The sequence below is a fragment of the Musa acuminata genome, chromosome BXJ2-3 (assembly GCF_036884655.1).
Source record: "Musa acuminata AAA Group cultivar baxijiao chromosome BXJ2-3, Cavendish_Baxijiao_AAA, whole genome shotgun sequence".
Classification (NCBI taxonomy): domain Eukaryota; kingdom Viridiplantae; phylum Streptophyta; class Magnoliopsida; order Zingiberales; family Musaceae; genus Musa; species Musa acuminata.
In genome coordinates this window covers 31,212,501-31,230,859 of record NC_088340.1, presented here as the reverse complement: position 1 = coordinate 31,230,859, position 18,359 = coordinate 31,212,501, and the positions used below count along the sequence as shown (strand labels likewise).

Here is an 18,359-nt window from a genome sequence, read left to right as displayed (position 1 = left end):
TTGACCTATATCCACGGACGAAGGAGGAGCAAATCACTACTATAAAAGGGACAATTATAAATGCCTTAGGAAGATGTTCCTAGGCCATAAAACACTTGAAACTATTAAACAAGAAAAGCCTAAAGTAAATAATTAGATTTTTTTATGGTGTAGCTGGCTTCAAAACCCAGGCCCTTATTTATAATTGCAATAGGAGATAACAAGCTTGATTTTCCCGACGTGGGACTATGTGGGACTTGCCAAACTAACAACCTTTAATACATTCAACACAAACATCTAAACTTGATAAGTCAATGGGATCAAGAATCCCTTCTAACATAAGTCTTTCAATTCTATTTCTATATATGTGACCCAAACGTTTATGTCATAATACACCCGAATTTTTAATTTTACGTTTAGTACCTCACAATTCTGTATTCAAGGATTCATGATAGGATGCTATAGTATTAAGTAAATATAGATTGTCATAAGCTATAAGTGAACCAGTTCCAATCATATTTGAATTTAAAGACAAAGTAAACTGATTTTTTCCTAAATGAATAAGAATAACTAGATTTGTCTAAATAAGAAACAGAAATTCAGTTCTATCTAAATGATGGTACAATAAAAGTGTCTTTCAAATTCAAATAATATTAAGTACATAATAACAATCTAAATATACCTATAGCTTTCACATCTACCGATTTTTCGTCCCCCACATAAATGCATCTCTCAGCATTATTGGGCCTTCGATAGCTCAGGCAACCCTACATTGAAACACTGATGTTAGTAGTTACACTAGAGTCTAACCACCAAGTATTTCTAAGTACTGAAGTTAAATTGACTTCAGAACAAACCAAAGTAAGGAACGTATCTTTTTTAGTATGCCAAGCATGATATTTGGCATAGTCATTCTTCAAATGCCCATATTTCTTGTAGAAGAAACAAGTATTATTCTTATTTTATTTTTTCTGCACTGGACCCTTATCAACCTCATTCTTTCCAGATTTATATTTTCTTTTCTTGCCCTTGCCCTTAGAGGTGTTGGCCATGTTGCCACTTTCAGTCTTTTCTTTCTTTAGCTTTTCTTCTTCTTGTACATAATATGAAATGAGCTCATTAAGAGACCATTTGTCCTTTTAGCAATTATAAGTAACTTTAAACTAATTGAATTGTGCAGGGAGAGATATCAGAACCAAATGGACAAGTAAGTCCTATGATAGGCTAAGCTTTAATGCTTTAAGCTTTGAAGCAAGATTAGACATTTCCATGATGTATTCCCTTATATTTCCTTTGTCGTTGTATCTCATGGAAAACAAGCTTTAAAGTAGAGTGCTTGTTTCCGCCTTATCATTTTTAAGAAAATACTTTTCTATTTTAGTAAAAATATCTTTGGCCTTGGTAATCCCTTCGGATACCGCACCCCTAAAAGCTTATGGAATGCCGCCCTTAATAATCATGAGACTCATGCGATTAAACCTATCTCACTTCTCATATAGTCTCCTATCATCATGAGTACTATTTTCCGTAAGAGAGACGGGTTGGTCTTCTCTTAGTGCAAGGTCAAGATCCATGTAGCCCAAAATGATCAGAATGTTTTCCTTCCAATCCTTAAAGTTTATTCCATTTAGAACCGATATAGAACTAAGGTTAGCAGATATTATTGCAAAAGAACCTAAACAAAAGAACAATAGACAACCAGAAATTATGCTCATATTTATTACTATAAACTTAAGTAAATTCAAATAATGATATAACCTATCTCAAGATACCAAGTGCAATATTAATCTCTTGTCTTTGAACTTCAATATTAATTGCTAGTGGTACTCTTGTTGTAATGATCAAATACTGGTAATAAAGCATGTCAAATGAGAAACCCATCTTTGGATTGATTTATCATTTACATGTATAACTTTATAATTGTCACATGTTTATCATTACAAGTATGTATAAAATCCTGCCCGTCATTAACCTTCCTTTGGGCCGAGTAATTACCACATGAATGTAAATACACACTACATTTAATATTTTCATGAAAAATATTATATATGAGAGGTCACTTTAGTGACTTTATACATTAAATTACTCAATCTAATATTAAACAATCACTAATTGAATTTAAATCATATTAGTCAAATTAGCTTGACCTTAATTTGTTGACTAAAATATTTAATACACATAAACCATTCAATTTATGTTAACAAACAACTTTATAGAACTAATATTATGTTTAAACCAACATAATATTACAATAATATTATTATTAATTAAATTTGCATATTGTAATAACATAATTAAACCAACATAATATTGCAATAATATAAATTTAATCAATAAAATCCAAAGTGAATTTGAGAAATTTATACCTTGTAATACAAAAAATAAATTTGCATACTATGAAAAGGAAAAGACACGAAGAGGAAAAGACATCTCAAAATTAAAGTGATCTAATATAAGAAAAAAGGCACTGAATTGAATGTGAAGCAAGTTGTAGCATGGTTATATAAAACCATCAACTTCCTAGACGATGATATAACCAAATCACTCCAAAATATTGATGAAAACATCATTAAAATAATAAAAAACAAGTCTAGATGTTCAACCATCATTGTAGGATGGCTCTGATATCAATTGTTAGATCTTTAACATATTAAATATAGATCAAACAAATATTTTATAGAATCAAAACTGAATTTTGGTTCAAACATGCTTTATAGATCCAAAACAATATTTTAGAATGTTTCCATAAAACATATTAAATCCACAATAATATGCATGGAATCCTATAACAATTAAGAATCATATTAATACTAAAGCATACTTGATGAATCCATTAGAGTATTTTCTGAATTAATCAGTGATTTGGCCTTCCAATTGTAGAGTATACTTAAGAACTTTAGATTTCTCTTTGACGGGTGAAGAGAAACTTCATTAGACTTTGCAACCGGTGACCATAACCTTATTTATAGTCATAATTGATGAATCTATAATTATGATTATATTCATAATTAATGAATTTGTAATTATGTCTCAAGAGTTTCATATTCGTAACTTCTCTCGTCATTAAGTTAGAAATATGACTGATGGTATCCACACAATTAATTTTTATAATAATTATGTCCCTAATGTCACAGACAAACTTCTAAATAGGATGTTTGATTTAATACTTATGTATGTCCGTGTCTCTTGATATGTTCATGCTTTGTAAGCATGTAGAGGGACGGCCGAATGCTTAATAGTCCTATTTTAGTAGGGTTGGTGGCCGCTTTAGGCTTGTAAATAAAGGTTGTGTCATGTGGACACTTGTGAGAGATTTTCGGTCTATAATGGACCATTTTACCCTTTTGTTGTGCAACTATTCAGAGCTTGTAAAGTCTGTTTGTAATTTGCATTGTCTATGAAGTGTTTTCGGAAATGTTTGCTTGTGGATCCCGAATGAGGCGTTTTCTCTAACCCGTTCTCTCTTTTGTGAGTCTTAAAGGACATGGGAGGATTCGGGGAGGCTGACCTTTGCGGACGGACACGCAAGGGTGCTGCACGACTTAGGCAAAACCAGCTAAGTCCGTGACAAATGGTATCAGAGCAGGACAAGCACTCATAGAAACACTTAGTATGCAAATGTGGGGGACCTAGTGGGGCTGTGTTGAGGACAGTCAGCACACGCGCGACCGTTTGGGGGAAAACGGGCATGGAGATGTAGGGAAAAGAGTCGCTCGAAGGAGTGGGCATCTGAGATTGGCATTTAGAGGAATGGCCAACCCTTCGTGAAAGAGGTACCACGAGAACAGGCAAGCTTGGAAGAATGTGGAGCGCATAAAGGTTGGGATGGCTGAGTTTGAGCTACGGCTCAACGTTGACAACAATACTTGATGGTGCTCAAGGCAAGCGAGGCGCTTGGTAAAGGATGAGACCATGCAAGGTGGAATGAGTTGCTGAGCGACCGAAAGAGTTGTGCAAAGCTCACAGAGGTGAGGGGAATTGCTAACTCGAAGAATTCGGTACTCATACATGGGCTTGTATGCGGACGATGGAATGTTCGTGGCCATCCCAAGGCGACCGAAATTCGGTGCCATGAAGCATTAAAACTTTCTCTTCGGCATGTGAAGGATACGTCCGTAGGAGGCTGAAGGGTGCAATGAGTTCAGCATGTTGCTAGGCCTTGAGTGGTGCAGCGGGGGTTGTATTGACGTGGAGTCACAATCTAGTAAGTGCGTTTGCAGGAGGCAGAACAATGCACAGTTTGTTCAACAGATCATAGTAGTCCAAGGGGATGGTGGTCTCCGAAACGAAGAGAGATGTTGCTCCAATGGGACAGTTATCCAAGAGGGATAAGTCTTGGCTCTCCAAAGGGAGAATCATGTGGGACGGACCTCACATGTTGAGGAGTACCTCAACAAACAATAACTCCACGAAGCTCAATGGACTGAGCAAGCGACGAGGAGTCATTGCATGATCTCGCTCGAGAGAATGCATTGGTGGATGCATTGCGAGATCAAGTGGGGGAGCGACTCAAAGCAACACAAATGAAGGCACACTTGGAGTCGATATGGAGATTGGACTCAAGGGAGGGTTGACCCGTGGAATGGTGGGCGCGAGTGCCACCATCGACTCAATGCAAAAACGAGGAGCGGAGCAACTTGGGTGTAACTTGGCGAAGTACCCAAGCCGCATGAAAGGAGCCAGCATAGAAGTTGGAACATGGAGCAGAGGCATAGTGCTTTCTTTAGATAGAGGTCAAGGACATGAACTCTTGCAGAGGCAAGAGTAGGATCATGTTGTTCCATGGGTCCTTCATTCTGACAGAGCGAACTCATCTTGCATGGTGCCAAAGACGAAGGGAGCTTCTGGGCACATGCACCTTATCTCGGAAAAGCATTTGATGTAGGAACTAAGGCGACTCAAATTTGCGGAGGCGAAGTTGGGTTCAGAAGGTCTTAGCACGGGGCAAGAGGATGCAGAGGCGGGTACTCTTGAAGAATATGCCATAGTGTTGCAAATCAAAGTTGCTAGGCGGGAAGCAGTGCGCAGCGGAGATTGTGTTGATAGGGGCAGAGGCCTAGGATCCAGACAATGGGGCACTAATTGCAGCGAAGTCGGGGGACTTCGAGAGCTACTAGGCGACGGACTGTCCTAGAGCGGTGCTTCATCTAGGTGTGACCCAAGAGTGGGTGGATGAAGGTCGATTGCCAAAGGAGCGAACAAAATCGAAGGTGGAAGAGACCCTGCGATGTACTGGCAGAGGCCACACATGAAGGGTTCACAATTCGAGTTCATCCCACAAGGATCAGAATGCAATAGAGATGTCACCAGGAGGCGACATGGTACAGTGGATCGTGGCAGAATAGTTCGTGGCAATGCGATACACATGACATAGGCCCGCGAGGGACTAGATCATACGGAGGCATAATCGGGAGCTATTGGAAGCTCCACTTCGGTGAACAACACGATGGTAAGAAGGGCTATGGATTCAAGGAGTGAAGACCATGGTACTGTAAAGGCGGCTCTTCCGTGCATGCATCAAATTTTGCATCGGATGAAAACCTTGGTCATCAGCATATGGGGGCTGGATTCCACCAAGGGAAAAGTTCGAATGCAAGTACCAATGAGTCCCATGGGAGGGACTTGATCATACAGAGGTATGATCGAAGCAGCTGGAGAGTTGGACGGCTCCATAGCTCATATTCGCTTAAGGGAGCCCGGCAAGTTAGAGGACAAGGTCGAGTAAGCGAACGTTGCTACCATGGAAGCTAAGGAGAACAAAATCGGTGCAAACCCTATAATGCAATGGCAGAGGCCATGCATGGGAGTTGCAGTCTGTCTTTCCATCGACCAAGAGGAAGCTGCTTGGAGAACACAGAGGTGTTGAAGTAGGGGGTCGAAAGGGGCGAGGAAGCGACGACGAGTCCAGAGGTACTTAGCTACCCAAAATCAAGCATCAGTTAGAATAGAGGTGGACTCGGAGGAGTGCCACAAAGGCATATCTACTGATTGGGAAGAAAAGGGATGTAGATGCGAGGCAACCGAGAGTAGTGTCATGGGCATGGCAGTGCCATGGTATCGTAGAGGTGGGACTTCCGTAAAAGTTATTGATCCCTTGCTCTCATGGAGGGAGAGCACTTGGTCGTGAAAAGGGCCGAGGAGGTAGAGCATGCAGAGGCAAACTCCAAGTACCGAGACAAGGCTGAAGGGCAGAGGCCAAGGAACTTCGTAAGCCCGATGTCAATGAGCTTCTCATCAAGATAGCCGAAAGTGAAGGACTTCGGGTCATGCAAGAGTGCACGACCAAGGAACGAAGCATGCAGTACATAGTGCTGTACCTTTGCTACTCAGTGGAGCAGGCGGTAGGGTTGATGGAGAAGACGGTACAATCCCAGAGGCGACCAAATCTATTAGAGAATTACTCCAAGTTGGGGTGAAAACTTCCCGCATTCCAGAAGTTCGATGGCATTGAGAAGGTGAATCACAGTAACTAACTCAATGTAAGGAGTGCAAACACTTCAAGTGCTTCAGAAGTGTGAGCAAAGAGTAGGTGAAGGCTAGTAACCAGCTCGATGCATGGAGTACAACCACGAGGAGGTGGGCGAAGTCAAGTAATCTTTGCCTTCTCAACCCTTAAGAGAATGGGCAAAACTGAGTACCCCAATTCTCTTATCTATCCAGCAGAGGAGCTCTGTACAAGTTCAAAGACCCTTCGAAGATAATGGAAGACAATAATTGTCAAATCCTCACCAACGGTGATCAGTACTACTGAGAGTAGATTGTCCGCTTCATTTCCCAACGAAATGCCAATCGAAAGCGGAAGTGATGCGAACCTACTTGGAAGTGACAACTAAGTGAAAGAAGAGTCAATGGATAAATTTGTGGAGGAAGGACCCAAAACTTTAGAAGTTTGCGAGACGATGCTCGTTAAAGCTCCAACAAGCATCCACCCAGTTCAAGCAGCATGAGGCATTTGAGAGACTGGCGCAGTAAGGATGGTCTTTTCCTTCATCTGAAGGATCCGCAGGAACCAACAAGGGATCAATACAACTCAGCCAACCCCACACTAGAGTCAGAGTCATTGACGAGTTGAAGTAGCATGGTGGATCAAAGGTTCGACTACTCAAAAACAGTAGCGGAGAGCAGTTGGGAGCCAGGAGGCGCATTGCAGCTAGAGCAGAAGATTGAAGACTCAGCAAAGGTAAGGAGTTGCAGTGTCGGCAAAGGCTTCGACGAGGACGTCGAAGGAATAAGTAGGGGAGAATGTCACGGACAAACTTCTAAACAGGATGTTTGATTTAATGCTTATGTATGTCCGTGTCTCTTGGTATGTTCATGCTTTGTACAGTATGTAGAGGGATGGTCGAAGGCTTAATAGTCCCATTTTAGTAGGGTTGGCGGCCGCTTTAGGCTTGTAAATAAAGGTTGTATCATGTGGACACTTGTGAGAGATTTTCGATCTATAATGGATAATTTTACCCTTTTGTTGTGTAACTATTCAGAGCTTGTAAAGTCTGTTTGTAATTTGCATTGTCTATGAAGTATTTTCGGAGATGTTTGCTTATAGATCCCGAATGAGGTATTTTCTCTAACCCATTCTCTCTTTTGTGGGTCCCAAGGGACATGGGAGGATTCGGAGAGGCTGACCTTTGCGGACGGACACGCAAGGGTGCCACACGACTTAGGCAAAACCAGCTAAGTCCGTGACACTTAGCCAAATAACTTTACTCTAATTAGATCACTTTAATTTTGGCTAATCCAAATAATGGCTTAATATATTTAATTATACATGCGTGACCCTTAAAATTCTAATAGTTTATTCTTGAATTTTGGCACTTCTCGACTCAGAACTCTCGCTTTAGAGAGTGTAGAAAATCTTTTAGATTTGAAAGAGATGTTGAGCTCAGAGACCAAAGCTCTCGTTTATATAGATGGTCTCCCATTAAGAATATTTATTATCACTAACTCATAACATTCAAGAATTAATTCAAATATATAAGGTTTAGACCATAATGAAGAATATTAATAATATTAAATAAAATATTTAATAATAATGGTTATATTCTCTCACTTGGTCCATACGTTTAGCGTAATAATTTGAATTAATATTTATCGAACAACTTTTTTAAGAAATAAATATATGAATCATGGCGATAAGTCCTCTAAGAGTGAGTATTATCATTCATGTATCATGATGTATTTAGTTTCTTAATCTTAATGTGGTAATATTACTTAATGAATAAACCTTATGTTTATTCTTGGTCTACTATCCATATATTTTCTCAAAATAATGTGCACCTGAATGAGAAAATATCATAATATATAAGAGTTTCAATATCATTACAAAGTGGAACTAAGCCTCATTTTCTCTATACGATCCTTGAATTTCAGAAGTGGCATGCCTTTAGTCAAAGGATCAGCAATCATCAATTTAGTGCTAATATGCTCAATGACCATATTCTTTTCTTTTACATGTTCTCTTATGACTAAATACTTAATGTCGATTTGTTTACTTTGACTTCAACTTTTATTGTTTTTGGCCATAAAGACAGCAGCTGAATTATCACAGAAAATTCTTAATAGCCTAGAAATAGAATCTATGATTCTAAACCTAGAAATGAAACTCTTAAACTATACACCATATGAAGTAGCCTCAAAACTGGAGATAAACTCAGTTTCCATGGTAGAAGTAGTAGTCAAGATCTGCTTGGTACTTCTCCAAGAAATAGCTCCACCAGCATTTCTCTAAAAAATGCTTATGTATAGACATACACTATGAAGTAGCCTTAGTATCCTGATATTGATTTACGAGAATCAATACAACCGGCGAAGTCTGAATCTGAGTAACCAATCACATCCAAATTGTTTGTTTGTCAATACATAAGCATGTAATCTTTGGTTCCTTGTAGATACCTCATCACTTTCTTTGCAGTTCTCTAGTGGTCCTTGGATTACTTTGATATCGACCTAGCATCCCCACAACAAATGCAATATCAGGTCTAGTACAGACCTGAGTATATATAAGGTTTCCTACAACAAAAGCATATGAGATATTTTTCATTGATTCTCTTTCAATGTTGTTCTTTGGGCATTGGTTCAAATTGAACATATCACCTTTCACAATGGGAGCAACACTTGGTGAATAATTATCTATCAGAAATCTTTCTAAAAGTTTATTGATATAGGTTTCTTGTGATAGACCTAAAATGTCTCGAGGTCTATTTCTATGGATCTTAATACCAATGACATAAGATACTTCACCCATATCCTTCATATCAAATTTTTTAGAAAGGAATTGTTTCACCTCGTGCAACAAACCATTATCGTTGGTTGCAAACAAAATAGCATCTACGTATAAAATAAGGAAACATATTTTACTTCCACTGACCTTTTGGTATATACATTGATCCATAGGATTTTCAACAAATCCGAACGAAGAAATTACCTCATAAAATTTAAAATATCATTGGCGAGAGGCTTGTTTTAAACCATATATAAACTTCTTAAGCTTACAAACCAAGCATTCACCAAGAGGAGAAACCTTTAGGTTATTTTATATAAACCTCTTCCTCTAGATCTCCATTAAGAAATATTATTTTTACATTCATTTGTTGTAACTCAATGTCAAAATGAGCAACCAATGCAAAAAATGATACGAAGAGAATCTTTCTTAGATATAGGAGAAAATATCTCTGTATAATCAATTCCCTTATTTTGAGTAAATCCCTTTGCAATAAGTCTTGCCTTGTATCTCTCAATGTTGCCTAATGAATCTTTCTTAGTTTTAAAGACCCATTTGCAACCAATAGCCTTTGCTTCATTAGGCGACTCTGTAAGATCCCAGATTCCATTGCTCATCATGGAATTCATCTCTTCTTTCATGGTATCATGCCACAAATTTGATTCGTTGCAACTCATGGCCTGTGAAAAAGTTTCAGAATCATTTTTGGCTCCAATATTATAGCCAAATTCTTGTAGATATACAACATAATCATTAGAAATTACTGATCTTTTATTTCTAGTAGATCTTCTTAATATTATACCAATGCTTCCTTGAGGAACTTGTGGTTCAACTAGTTGTTCATGAGCTTGTTGTAATTCCTTAACTACTTAATCTATTAAAATACTATCAGCAACTTGTGGAATTTCAATGATTGGTTGTTCAGCACCAGTTTGTACTTGAGGAGTGCTATGAACTATAACCAATCTATCATTTAATGTGGAATGTTGAGATTTCATATGATCATGTGTAGAACTATGTTCCTGAAATGATCGCTCCCACTAATCATGTCATCCTCAAGAAATTTAGCATTTCTTGATTTCACAATACTAGTTGTGTGAGATGGACAATAGAACCTATAGCATTTGGATTTTTTGACATATGCAATGAAATACCTACTAATAGTTCTCAGGTTTCTTCTCTTGTGGATTTTATATCCTGACCTCACCTCAGACGGACATCCCCAAACGCACATATGTCGCAAACTTGATTTCCAACCTTTCCATAATTCAAATGATGTCTTTTGGACAGCCTTGGTTGGAACTCGGTTTTATATATATATATATATATATATATATATATATATATATATATATATATATATATATATATATATATATATATATATATATATATATATATATATATATATATATATATATATATATATATATATATATATATATATATATATATATATATATATATATATATATAGTCGTATCTAGTGCTTTAGTCTACAAGAACTTATGAAGATTGGAGTTGCTAAGTATATTCCGCACCATGTCTAATAATGTTCGATTTTTTCTTTCTACAACACCATTCTGGTCCGGAAATCTAAGCATAGTGTATTAGACAACAATCTCATGTTCTTGAAGAAACTTAGCAAAAGGACCAAGTGCTTGTCCATTTTCAGTATATCTATCATAATATTCTCCACACCTATTTGATGTCACAATTTTAATTTGCTTACCACATTGGTTCTTAACTTCAGCCTTAAAAGACTTTGAAGGCATCCAATGCTTCATTTTTGTTATGAAGCAAATAAATATACATATATCGTAAGTAATCATCTATAAATGAGATGAAGTATTTCTGACCATATGTGTCCATGTCTGGATAACATATATATACTGATTGATCTCTAGTATATTTGAACTCCTATTAGTATCTTTTTTGGATTTATTGGTCTACTTTCCCTTAATACAGTCCACACAAGTCTTAAAATTAGTAAAATCATAAATACTAAGTACCCCTATCATTAACTAATATCTTAATTCTCTCTATGGAGATGTCCGAATCTTTGATGTCATAACATAGAGGAGTTCTCATTAATATTACACCTTTTAGGACCAGCGTGAACATGTATTGAACTTTGAGTGTCATCATTTTGTAAGGAAATACGATAAAAATCATCAGACAAAATACCTTTCCCAACACAATCAGATTTATATAATAAATGAAATGATGTGTCTTGAAAATTAAAAGAATATCCAATTGGTACGAGTCTGGAAATAAAAATTAAGTTTCGTGAGAAACTTGGTACATAAAAGTTCCTTTCCAATTTTAAAACAAAAGCATTATTTAAAATTAAACTGCATGTTCCAATTGCCTCCACATGTGAGCCCATCTTATTACCTGATAAGATGCTTTGCTCTCTTCCCACTGGCTTCCTTAGGTTTTGCATACCCTACAAAGAGTTTACAATATGGATTGTTGATCTAGAGTCAATCCACCAAGTGTTAATATTAACATTAACCATATTAGATTTATAACACACAAACGAGGTTGGTTTACCTTTCTTTTCAAACCATTATTGGAATTTCGTATATTCCTTCTTCATGTGTCTCTTCCTTTTATAAAAGAAACACTTTGCTTCTTGCTTGATATTAGTTTGGGGTGGTATTTTACCTTTTCTCTACTAATGAGCTTGATTTTTGTTAGTTTTATTCTTCCCACAAGTCGTTACTACCAATGCACTCTCCCAGTTTCATCACTAGCCTCTCTTTTTCTTGAACACATATGGTCATTAATTCATCGGTTGACCATTTGTCCTTATGTGTATTGTATGAAATCTTAAAAGACACGTATTTATGTGGAAGGGTGTTAAGAATATAGTACACCAGGAAAGATTCTGACATATTAACCTCGAGTTTCTTAAGTTAAGCCATAATATCTCGCATTTGCATTATATGCTCACGCACACCCTTTATATTGATAAGGTTAAGGGATAAGAATTTCATTATTATGATACTTGCTAGTGCCTTTTCCGAAGTGATCAATTGCTCATCAATAGATGGTAGCAAGTCTCAGACCTTCTCATGCTGGTCAACATAACCACGTATGCCAACAGTTATCTTAGTTTTGATAAACATCACACTGAGTCGATTGGATCGCTCATATAACGTGACCTTAGTTAGAGTGCTAGTATTAGTGACTGTAGGTGGTTCATCTTTCCTAAGCATAATCAATATTCATCCATCCTAAATGAAGGAGAATCCTCTCCTTCCATTTCTTATAGTTATCACCACTAAGTTCGAGAATGTCACATCGAATATTAGAGAAATTAACAGTTTGAGAAACTACATAAAATCAAACATGTTTATGTGAAAATTTAAGACTTAATAATTTAAATTGCATATTTTAGTAATGTGAAATATGCCAAAATATGAATCTCATGACATAAAAATTACTTCTGGACTAAAATTTTAATTCAAATAGATTCAAATGTTCTTTATGATAAAACTATTAAATTATATTCCAATTCATAATCCATGTGGGTAAATTATGAAAATAATCTGATATTTTATCCTGATTAATTATATTAAATATAATAAAAGATCCTATGGGATAATAATTATTATATTAAATATAATCAGTCACAACATGATGTCTAATTACTTATGTGATCTTTATATTAACTTTATATATAATTTTAATTAATTAAGAATATTATGGCTAATTCCTAATTAATTAAGATTATATGGATCACTAGACATTTTGGACATATAAAATTGATTCATAAGTATAAATTAATATGACCAAATATACATACATAATATGAGCATTTTATTGACTCTAAATATTGAAATGTTATATCCTCATGATTTTCAACATGAAATATATCAAAAAAGTTTTAAAAAAAAGATCAAAATAAAATCATATTCATGGTATAAAAATAAAAAATCTTTCATATCAAGGTAGAGGTCAATTGACTCTGATACCAACTATTAAAAATTTTGATACCAAAATATGTTTCTAAACCATTATAATAGAAACACAAGAAAAAAAACTAATGCAGAAACGAAATTGCATACCTTCAACCATTGTTATCAAGAATTTCAGCAATGGTTTCTTCTTAAATTTTAATATTTCTCGATTATAAACTCTCGCTTTTTAGATGATGTAGGAAATCCTTTAGACTTGAAAGATATGTTGAGCCTAAGGATCAAAACTTTCGTTTATATATATATTCTCCCATCAAAAACATTTATTATCACCAACTTATAACATTTAATAATTAATTCAAATTTATAACATTTAGACCATGAAGAATATTAATAATATTAAATAAAATATTTAATAATAATAATTTATTTATAATAAAAAATTGAAATATTTAAATCATAATAAATAAAAAAATTGATTATAATGAATGATAAACTTAATGAGACCGATTACATTATTATTAAATAAAATATTTAATAATAATAAAATTCTACGATAGAGAGAGAAATCAAAAGGTCGAACGGGTGGCATGCATCACTGATACGACGACAGGAACAGACAGGTGGGTCGGAGTGAGATCGGCACCACAAGTTAGTCTTCTCTTGCCGCTGGAGAATCAGGAGACCGCTCCGGTGACGTACTCGACGATGAGTTGACGGAGCTGAGAGCGCCATGGGCCATCATCTTACTCGAGGGGTGGGAGAAGGCCGCCAAAGGAAATGTGTTGGACTTGGTCTCAACGCCCAACGAATTGGATTGGGCCGCAATTGGACCGGAGTTTAATAGAGATTTCTCGTCTTAAGATTTAATTTAATGTTTGGTTAACCCAATTATATATATATATATATATATATATATATATATATATATATATATATATATATATATATATATATAATCCCCACAACAACAGCAACATCACATCGCTGCATCTTGTCATCGTCGATTCAAACCAATTAAGAAACAAGGATTTAACACGAGCACTCCAGCTTGCATTATTCCGAACCACAACAACAATCTTTAATCCCACTAATCCTTCAGGGTTGCAGCGTCACAAGCCACGTCCTTGTTACTGTGCCACGCCCGGATCTCCTCTATCAAGTCGCTCAGCCCCTTGTGCGACGACCCGCCTTCCTTCACCGCCGCCCGCGCCGTCTCCCCGTACTCCCTCGCCCTCCTCCTCATCCTCTCCGCCTCCTCCCCGCTGTCCATCACCCACCCCACCGCCCTCGCCAACTCCGCCGCGCCCACCACCGCCCTCTCCTCCTCCAGCGTGCTCCCGGGCCCTTCCGCCGCCCTCACGCCCACCCGCAGCACCCCCACCACCAGCTTCTCGTTCATGAACTGCTCCGTTGACAGCGGCCACGTGACCATGGGCAGCCCGGCGCTCACCCCCTCCAGCACCGAGTTCCACCCGCAGTGTGTCACGAACCCGCCCACCGCCGCGTGCGCCAGTATCGCCACCTGCGGGGCCCATCCTCGGACCACCAGCCCCCGGCCCTCCACCCGCCGTTCAAACCCCTCCGGCATCCACTCGTCGCTGCCGTCCCTTACCACCCACAGGAACGGGTGGCCAGCCGCCTCAAGGCCCAGAGCCATCTCCCGGAGCTGCTCTCCAGTGAACTGGCTCCAGCTCCCGAAGCAAACGTACACCACCGACTTCGGCTCCTTCGCGTCCAACCACAAGAGGCAGCGGGCGCGGTTCGCGGCGGCGATCGGATCGTCGCCGCCGCGTGTGGCAAGGCTGCTGCCCTGACCCGCGGCGGCGAGCGCGACGGGTCCCACGAACCAGCTCCGCATGTTGCATGTCTTGTAGTAGTACTCGGCGTAGGCCGACTCCATCTCGACGAAGCTGTTAACGACGACGCCGAGGCTCCCGGACTCCGCGGCACTGATGTCGTCCATGGCGGCGCCGATTTGGGTGTTTCCGCGGAGGAAGTCAGGGAGCTCCCGACGGACCATGTGGATGGGGTGTGGGAGGTTGGGCACGAGGAAAGGTACGTCGTCGCCGGCTACGGCGAGGTGCGGGAGGTTGGTGAAGAGCGAGTTCATCATGCACACGGGGAAGAGGCCGAGGGCCTGGAAGGTGAACCTCGGGACGCCGAGATCCCGCGCGACGAAGGTGGTCCAGGGGAAGTGGACGTCGGCGACGACGGCGTCGGGGCGGTGAAGGCGGAGGAGGCGGTCGTGAGCGGGGCGGACGAAGGGGGTGGCGACGTCGATCTTGTAGGACTCGGAGGGGGGAAGGGCGCTGATGTTCTCGACGCCGGGGGGTAGGCCGGACTCTGACGAGGGGAAGGGATAGATGAGGGTGCGGATAAGGAGGCCAGAGTCGGCAGCAGCGTCGACGGTGGCTTGGATGAGGGCGGCATTGGCGGGGGTGACGAGGACGGTGGAGTCAACGCCTCGGGCAGCGAAGAGGCGGGCGATGTCAACCAAGGGGATCATGTGCCCGGTGGCGAAGAAGGGGATGAAGAATACACGGAGGGGGGCGGGCGGTGCCTCTACCGAGCCCATGATGGTTTAGCCGGCAGCTGAGCGCGGAGGAGGAGGCGTACAAACAAACAGGAACAAGTTATTAGTGATCCGATGACTCAGTTTTTACGTCCATATCTACTCGGTGGTAGGTAACGATGAGTCAATCAGCATCCGCCAGCTCGATCTTTTAGATCGGACGTACATGGAGATGCGCGTACGTGTAAGACCACGACACGTGATCGGTCGGCAGGTACATCGGGGTTTTGAGATCGATCTGAGTCGGTCACGTGAAGCACGCATCGCACTCGAAATCCAATAGTAAAATATTCTTTTTGGGTTTCGTTTCGGAAATGTATTCTTTTGATACGTATCGCATCTCAGCCGTCGACGCCACCAACCCCCGTCCTTTTCTTCACATACGAGATGTGATCAGTAGTCGATAAAAGATGTACATAACGGCCGAAGGTCAAAGCTATTCACCACTGCGCGCGACTTCTTCTGGGTTGCTCGTGTGTGTGTCGAGCGAGACAGTAGGAAGTGCCACCAAGCCGCCTCCATGGGCTCCGTCGAAGCTGCCTCCACCGCCCGCCCCCTCCATGTTGTATTCTTTCCCCTGATGAGTCCCGGCCACATGATCCCCATGGTCGACATGGCCCGCCTCTTCGCCCTCCGCGGCGTCCGCTCCTCCGTCGTCACCACCCCGGGCAACGCTCACAGCGTCCGCCCCGCCATCGACGCCGCCGCCGCCCTCGGCCACCCCCTCACCCTCCACCTCATCCCCTTCCCCGACCCTTCCGCCACCGGGCTCGCCCCCGCCTGCGAGAACCTCTCTGACGTCCCCGCCGCCCAGTTCGACAACTTCGTCAACGCCCTGTTCCTCTTCCAGGCCCCGGTCGCCGCCCTCCTCCGCGACCTCCGCCCCGACGCCCTCGTGTCTGATTCGCTTTTCACGTGGACGGCCGACCTCGCGGCTGACCTCGGTGTCCCCCGCCTCATATTCCACGGCGCCGGCGCCTTCCCGCAGTACGTTATCTGCAACCTCCTCGGCCACTTCCCCTTCCTGGAGTCCTTCACCATGGACGGGCTCCCCCACCCGATTCGTCTCTACAAGGACGGCCTCCCGGAGCTCATGGACAACTTCGCATTCCTCCAGCTCCTCGGGGAGGCCGAGGCCAAGAGCTACGGCGTAGTCGTCAACACCTACCGCGAGATGGAGCCTGCGTACGTGGACTACTACAAGAAACACCACCCGCAGGGGCTCCGCGCCTGGTGCGTTGGGCCCGTGTCCCTCTGCTGCCGGGCTGCGGAAGAGGAGCGAGCCAAGCGCGGGGGCCTGCCGGCCACCGAGGCGAACCGGATTCTGTCCTGGCTCGACGGGAAGCCGGCGGGGTCGGTGGTGTACTTGTGCTTTGGTAGCCTCTGCCGCCTCGGCGTGGCGCAGCTACGGGCGATCGCAAAGGGACTGGAGGCGTCGGGCCGGGCGTTCCTGTGGGTGGTCCGGCAGGACGCGGAGGGGGGCCCGGTGGCGGAGGAGAAGTGGATGCCGGACGGGTTCGAAGAGCGCGTCCGGGGCCGCGGGCTGCTTGTGCGGGGGTGGGCCCCGCAGCTGGCGGTGCTGGGCCACGCTGCAGTGGGATGGTTCGTGACCCACTGCGGCTGGAACTCGCTGCAGGAGGCGGTGTGCGCCGGCGTGCCCATGCTCACCTGGCCGCTGTTCCACGAACAGTTCATCAACCAGGAGCTGGTGGTGGAGGTCATGGGGGCGGGGCTGCGGGTGTGGGAGGGCCTGCGGCGGTGCCGCTCGCCGGAGCAGACGCCGGAGCTGGTGAGCGCGGAGGAGGTGGAGGTGGCAGTGAGGAAGGCCACGGGGGGAGGTGAGGACGCGGAGGCGGTGAGGAGGAGGACCAAGGAGTACGGGGAGGCGGCGAGGAAGGCGGTGGAGGAAAGGGGGTCGACGCACGAGGACGTCACCAACCTGATCAAAGAGCTGGAGGCGGTGCGGCTTCAGAAGGCGGGGCAGGGGGAGGCAGCGCAGTGAACTGGGTATGCTGGTGGGCGACGAGCTGCTCACCTTCTTCTTCTTCTTATGATGTTACTGCTGTTACTGTAGCTGTCGGCAAATGTTATGGCGTGGTTCAGCTTCTGGGCTCATCTTTTCTCAAACAGTTTCTCTGTCACTTCAACTTGGAAATAAAATGCTGCAGCATCAACAAATAAATAGATGACACACGAAAAAATAAAATAATTCTTAAAGTGAAATACATTTAAATGAGGTCATATGCGATTTAACTTTATGTCACATATAATTTATTTTAATCATGGTTACAATATAAATTGGCCGAATTTTTTAAAAAAATTATCTTTTTATATTCTTATTGGAAAGTGCCCTCCGTTTTAAAATATTTTTACAATATTTTTTCCCTTAATATCTAAAATATTTCCAATCATCTATCCCTTTTTTATTATTTGTATATAGATAGATACATAAGATGAATCCATTTAGTTATAATATTTTTACATTATATTATAATATTTTTAATAATATCCAACAATTATTATGATATAATATAAAAATATTATAACATAGTATATTTATATTATGTTATAGCATTTTCTTGTTATTATTGAAAATACTGTAGTCTAGTGTAAAAATATCATAAATATAATATTTTGATAAAATTTATATAAAAATATT

The 18,359-nt window shown here is 41.3% G+C and overlaps 2 protein-coding genes across 2 annotated transcripts; one reads left to right on the top strand and one right to left on the bottom strand.

Moving 5' to 3' along the window:
- Positions 1–14,109: 14,109 nt before the first annotated feature.
- LOC103974357 (probable UDP-glucosyl transferase 73B6) lies at positions 14,110–15,755 on the bottom strand. The gene has a single exon (XM_018821806.2). The coding sequence runs from the start codon at positions 15,701–15,703 to the stop codon at positions 14,216–14,218; it is 1,488 nt and encodes a 495-aa protein (XP_018677351.2). The 5' UTR covers positions 15,704–15,755; the 3' UTR covers positions 14,110–14,215.
- A 374-nt stretch (positions 15,756–16,129) lies between these two features.
- Positions 16,130–17,882, top strand: LOC103974358 (probable UDP-glucosyl transferase 73B6). Its single transcript, XM_009389163.3, has one exon. It carries the CDS (start codon positions 16,221–16,223, stop codon positions 17,700–17,702), a length of 1,482 nt encoding a protein of 493 aa, XP_009387438.2. The 5' UTR covers positions 16,130–16,220; the 3' UTR covers positions 17,703–17,882.
- Positions 17,883–18,359: the final 477 nt, after the last annotated feature.